Here is a 6,292-nt window from a genome sequence, read left to right on the forward strand (position 1 = left end):
TAACGCATATTCTTTTGTTTTAAAAATTAAAAGAATTATTCCACATATTTAAGAGAGCAACCCCTTTTTTTCATTTAAGTAACTTACAAAGATAAAGTAACCCCATTTGCTCATCACCATGACCCCTATTACTTGTATGTGATTAGTGAGCCAGGATCTAATAGAGGTCTACCTTGCACCCATCTCAATTAGGTGAAATTGAGTTTAGGTTTGGCGGAGTGATTATATATAGATGAAAACGAGTAAAGGTTTGTTGGGTGATGATGTTAATTTCGAGAATGCACTTGAAAAGTTTTAAAGCTTAACCAAAGTGGAGTTATATAGTATTGCTTGTGATTTTGTGGAAAGTAGTGTTTGTCGAACCTAGTTGGTGGTTCACTCAAACTCAAAGCTATTGGACTCAAATCCTCTGCCTTGAACTTTGGCCAAACACCTGAATTTGGCCTAGTGTAGCAATTCACATCTTTTTTGAAGTGATGTTAAACCTTCTTGTTCATTTTATTGTAATCATACTTAACACTATATATACTTATGCACGCTTATTCCTTGTATCAGGGGATATGATGTTGAATGTATGGGATAAAAAGAAAGACACAATTATTTTAGGTTTTAAGTTTGAAGTAAATTTTGAGGTGGAGATTTTCAATGGTGAGATAATAATCACATACTACTTCCATAACTATTGTGGAAATTAACCATGCCCTTTAATCTAAGAGTCCTAAGACCAATATCACACAAATTATGAGTTCAACAAACAATAATGATTACAAGACTTCTAACATGGACGTATCCATAAGACCACAATCACTAGCCAACAACATAGTACAACATGGTTGTAGAAAATAATTTCTAAATGTGATAGTTACAAATTAATTATTTGTATTTATATTTTAATACGTTTTCTAATCCAATAGTTTGTTACTTGTCGAATATATATATAGGAGTAATAATATTTTAAAACTAATTTTATGAAGTTATCTAATTGTCAGGTTGATGTATATACATGTTATTTTTTTGAAATAAATTCATCAATTTGATTTGTATTATATATACACTAAATCTAATGGTATAATAAAAATTACAAAAATAAAATATATATAAAAAGTTTCTTCATTGAGAATATCCAACATCATTTTGTATATTAACATTTGTTTCTTGTGATTTTTTTTATTGGTTACAACACAAACCAAATTTAATATACTAGTATATAAATATAAAAAACGAAAAAGTCAAAGTTATACGTGTATGTGTGTATACGCTAAATGGATTGGCTAAGTAATTCGGATCGGATTGGATTTGAAAACTAAAAACGGAAATTTATTTCAGATCGGATTGGATTTGTGCTAAATCCAAACCTAAAACCGAATGGACACCCCTATTTGTAAGCAAAGGAAAAGAAAGTGATATTACTTATTGGGTAACCGGGTACCCAACCGGTTTTGGATCGAAAAGGTTGATAATTGGAATTGGAACAACCTCCAGATCTGCCGGTTCCTACCCGGTGCCAGTTCCAATTGACAGTTACACAGACTTTTTGCTCACCCCTAATAATACTTCAAAATTACACTTGGATTGACTAGTTTCAAAGAAATAAGGTACATGATCTAAATTGTTTCACTGCAACACAAACAGCACATGATCTAAGTCCAACCGCGCGGATTAATTCTAGAAATCCTTTCTTTATCATATTTTTTTTTTGTAAACATTAGATTAATAAAGGAGAAACATTGATTGACGAAAGTCAAAACGAAATTCAAACATCGTATTATTGAAATTGTAAAGATGACAAAATTGGAAATTAACAATTAATTATACGGTTAAATGGTTGGTTAAAGCTATACTTATATACGTAGTATTAAAAAATGTTTCTAAAACAAAATTTGTTCACGTGTCACCTATATCAAGTTCGACATGTCATAAACGTGATATGTGAGTATGTGAGTTTCACAAGTATTAGTTTGACATGTATTAAATTTACATTTTAAAAATGCTTATAACAAGACTTGAACTGAAGACCAACATGTCTTAAGTTAATTAAGAGTCTTGCCATCTTAGATAAGTTAATTTGTGTCTTCAAATTAAAACAATTCAAATAAAAATTTCTTCAAAGTAAGAAAATGTACAAATAAAAAAAAAAAGCACAAATAAGAAAAAAGTACAAATAAAAAAAAAAGCACAAATCAGAAAAGGTACAAATAAAAATAAAGTACAAATTAACAATAAAGTACAAATAAAATCCAAAAAATCTTTTAACCTAAATTGAACTCGTATAGTGTTTACTCTCTACAGTCAGTCAATCAAGTGTCATCCACTCATCCTTCTCCCTCTATATCCTTTGATGCGCAGTTAACGTTCTCCCTTGTGTTAGCTTCTGAGGTAAGATGTTACTTTCTTTTTGTCGTAAACCAATTTCAGCTTCTAAATATTGGGATATAACCTAAAATTTAATAATTCAATCTCAGTTACAGGAACAACTCGAGTGATGACGTCAAATGTAGGTAAGTTTGATTTGAATTGAATTTTGCTTTCACATATTTGCTTTCTTTTTTTTGAATTGTTTGGCTTGTACATATTTCTGTGAATAATCTTGATAATTTTAGGAAATTGTAATTTGGAATTATAAATACGTGAATCTATAGTCACTGCTGATTTTATAATATAGAGATTTTAAAATCTTCATATTGAGATTAACCAATATGCAAAATTAGGGTTCAATTCATTTGAATCTAGATCTGAAATTCAATTTCAAGCATTTGGGGATTATTTTACGCGTTAATAGTATTGAAAAACAAACTTACTAGGTTTTATTTCATAACATAGCATACTTATTGGTACATCATATTTAAAAAAAAAACATAGCAACACCTGAAAACATGGAAATCATAAAAACTAAACAAACAACTACTCGGGGGTGGGGGTTGGCCGATTGTACTTGTTTTCATTTTCTTTCAGAAACTTGTCTAAGGCAAGATGTTCTTCCTTCTGTTTAACACGGCGCCGCTCAGACCCATATCCCACCCCATGGGCATGTTGTACGAGAGACGTGAAACTGTAGTGCTTAATTTTCTTCCCCAGGCAGAAGGGGCACCTCAATCCCTGTGCTGACTGGCGGATTTTGGTCTTGCCGTCGACTAAACGCTTGTATGGTTTTTCTGCACACTCCTCTATTTCAGATTCACTGTACACACTTTCATCACTTGAACTCCCCATATTCTCCTAAACTTTTTCTTTGTAAGATGATACTCTCTAGTCTCTACAAATGTGAGTCTTTAGTTTATTGGTAGTGAGTATTTATAGGAGGGTGAATGTTGGTACTTATGCTTTGTAGGATAAGGCAGTAGTCAAATGGTGAACTGTATTCGTCAAAAACTCTTTGAATTCCAGAGTCAATGTTAACTTTGAAGTGTTGAAAAGGGTTCAGGTCTTAGTTTCCAATCTTATCCCAAATCAGTACACGTCATACTCTTTGCAAGCATTACGAATTTTTTTTTTTTTTTAAATTTTTTTTTAACCTTTAGAAATTCTCATTTTTTGTTTATAGTCTTAATAGAGTATCAATTTTCAAGCAATATCAGCTATTTTTGTTTTGTTTTTTTTTATTTTTTTTTTTTGGTTTTTTTTTATTTTTTGTTTTTAATCTTGGAAAGGAAAAAGAAAATATAATAAATTTAAAAAAAATTTTATCAATCAACGAAAACTTTAAAAGAAAAAAAAATTGTTTGGGGGTGGGGTGTTGGTAGGAATCGAACCGCTGACCTTATGCGTAGTAGCTCGACCGTGATACACTGGCCTTAAAAAATGTATATGTACCTTTAGAAATTCTCATTTTTGTTTATAGTCTTATATACAGCTGTCAATCGGGTAAATGGGTCGGGTCTGAGTCGGGTTAGTGTGGGTCGGATCATCTCGGGTCGGGTCAGTACGGGTTAATGTCGGGACCTATGTGGGTCGGGTTCGGGTTGGGTCATGATTGAGTCGGGTAACGTCGGGTCATACATCTTATCGGGTTTGGGTAGGATTTCGGTGGGGTCAATAAAAGGTCGGGTTACATTCGGGTCGGGTAACATTCGGGTTTTTACGGGTTTAAACGAGTTAGGGTCCTGTTCGGGTTCGAGTTGGGTTCGGTTCAAGTCAGTTATTTGGGGGTTATAATCAGGTCGGGTCATTATCGGGTTCGGTTCAAGTCAATAATTTGCGGGTTATAATCAAGTCGGGTCATTTCCTAGTCGGGTCATTCTCGGGTTCGAGTCGGGTTCGGTTCAAGTCAATAATTTGCGGGTTATAATCAAGTCGGGTCATTTCCTAGTCGGGTCATTCTCGGGTTCGAGTCGGGTTCGGTTCAAGTCAATAATTTCATTTTTTGATTTTTTTTTAAAGCTCCAAATCAAATTGCATAATTTAAAACATTTAAAAAAAATTTAAAATAAACAAGTGAATACTAAAATTTGAAAAAACGGATCAATAAAAGGATTATAAGTAGTTATATGGAAGTTTATTTTGAAGATAAATTTAGAAAAAAAAAAAAAACATTTGGCTGATTTAATTAGACAAAATCACTATCATCGATTCAGCTCACTCAATGATGATTGAATAACATTGGTACTTATTATTAGGTATGTAACTGATGTATTGTGGTTAGCTTACTAAATGATGATTGAATAACATTGGTACTTATTATTTTATTTGGGTTGATCATTATGCCATCTTTGAATTTTCTTGACTTGTAATTATGGTTGGTATGACCATTGGGAAGGAATATTGAAATTAAAGATTCTTTCAGTTACCGAAAAATCTGATTGTTCAAGTCTTTTCTTGTCAAAGTAATATTTAATTGCAATTAATATACTACATAATTTTGACAATAGCTTTGTTATATATGTTATATATATATATATATATATATATATATATATATATATATATATATAGCATAATTCTCCTATCCTGCAGATTAGCTACTGAATTGTGCGAAAAAGCCAAGTATAAATAAAAATCTTAGTAAATTGTTCAGAATATTGAATGGCAAATACTACGATGACATTTACCATTTGTTATGAAGTTCATCACAAAGATAAGCTGGTATGAAACATATAATTATTGCTTTATTATTGTTGTAGTTATGTGTTATGGTGAGATTACTTTCTAACATGTGTATGTTTGGTTGTTGCTTATATTTTGAGCTGGTATTTTGCTAATGTGTATTAATTTACAGCGTATTCCTGATGAATTTAAGAATATCTTGAATGATGGTGATAAAGGGGTTGACTTGCAACTACAACAGTATGGCAGAGTGTGGGAAGCTACAATGGCACATGAAGAAGACAGAGATGGTTGGATGACTATCTTAGCAGGTGGTTGGGTTGATTTTGTTGAAGAAAATGAGATCATGGTTGGCGATGGTCTAAAGTTTACATATAGAGGGAATAGCTGTTTCTTGGTAAAGATTTTAAGGCGATCAGGAAGCAAGAAATCATAAAGATCTGAAACTGCAAAGAGCACTGGTGGCTCGAGCTCGAGTAAGAGGCCAGGACCTGGCTCAAGCTCGAGTAAGAGGCCAGGACGCAGACCTGCTTACCATGGTAGCTCAAAAAATATAATCGAAACAAATGAATGGATTGATGACCTTGCACGTTCCTGTTCTGAGCCACATTTCAAGTTCATTTTCACTGCAGCTTACCTTAAGAAAGGAGTAATTGTATGTGCTGCTAATAACTATTACACTTTTTTTACCTGATAAAATATTTGTACTTATTCCGGTTCAATTATTGCAGAATGTTTCTGTTGACTTTGCTAACAAATGGTTAAGCAACTGTGGTGATTCAACTAATGTGCTGCTTCAAAACTCTGATGATGAGCAAATCGCTGCGAAGCTGAAAGTTGTGAAGAAGGATGGTCTCATTACCAAGTGTGAACTAAGTGGTGTTAGGGAATTTACTGATCGGTACAACGTTCAGGTAGAAGAAGGTGCATTGATTAAGTTTCAAGAAGGACAGCCTGCAGTGATTGGTGTAGATCTTGTCTTAGTGTGAGCCACTAAATATGATCAACTGTATTGTTGGCTTTATTATGATTGAATGCAGTTTCAGTTGTTTTTTTTTTTCTTTTGTTGATTTTGGATCAATTTTTTTTTTTTTTTTTTTTTGTTTATGCATGTATATTCTGTTGATTGTTAATTGTAACATTGTAACATTAAAAAAAAAACTAATTCTCTTTAATTAAAACCAAATAAAAAATAAAATGAACCGAACGGGTTCAAAGGAATATTAAAAATAAATAATATAACATTAGCTAG

The 6,292-nt window shown here is 32.3% G+C and overlaps 1 protein-coding gene across 1 annotated transcript; it reads left to right on the forward strand.

Moving 5' to 3' along the window:
* Window positions 1–5,034: 5,034 nt before the first annotated feature.
* LOC145643082 (putative B3 domain-containing protein Os03g0621600) lies at window positions 5,035–6,029 on the forward strand. The gene is made up of 3 exons (XM_081694246.1): window positions 5,035–5,079; window positions 5,213–5,437; window positions 5,772–6,029. Exons 1-3 carry the CDS (start codon window positions 5,035–5,037, stop codon window positions 6,027–6,029), a joined length of 528 nt encoding a protein of 175 aa, XP_081550372.1.
* Window positions 6,030–6,292: the final 263 nt, after the last annotated feature.

Source organism: Chenopodium album, chromosome 8 (assembly GCF_948465745.1).
Source record: "Chenopodium album chromosome 8, dcCheAlbu1.1, whole genome shotgun sequence".
Classification (NCBI taxonomy): domain Eukaryota; kingdom Viridiplantae; phylum Streptophyta; class Magnoliopsida; order Caryophyllales; family Amaranthaceae; genus Chenopodium; species Chenopodium album.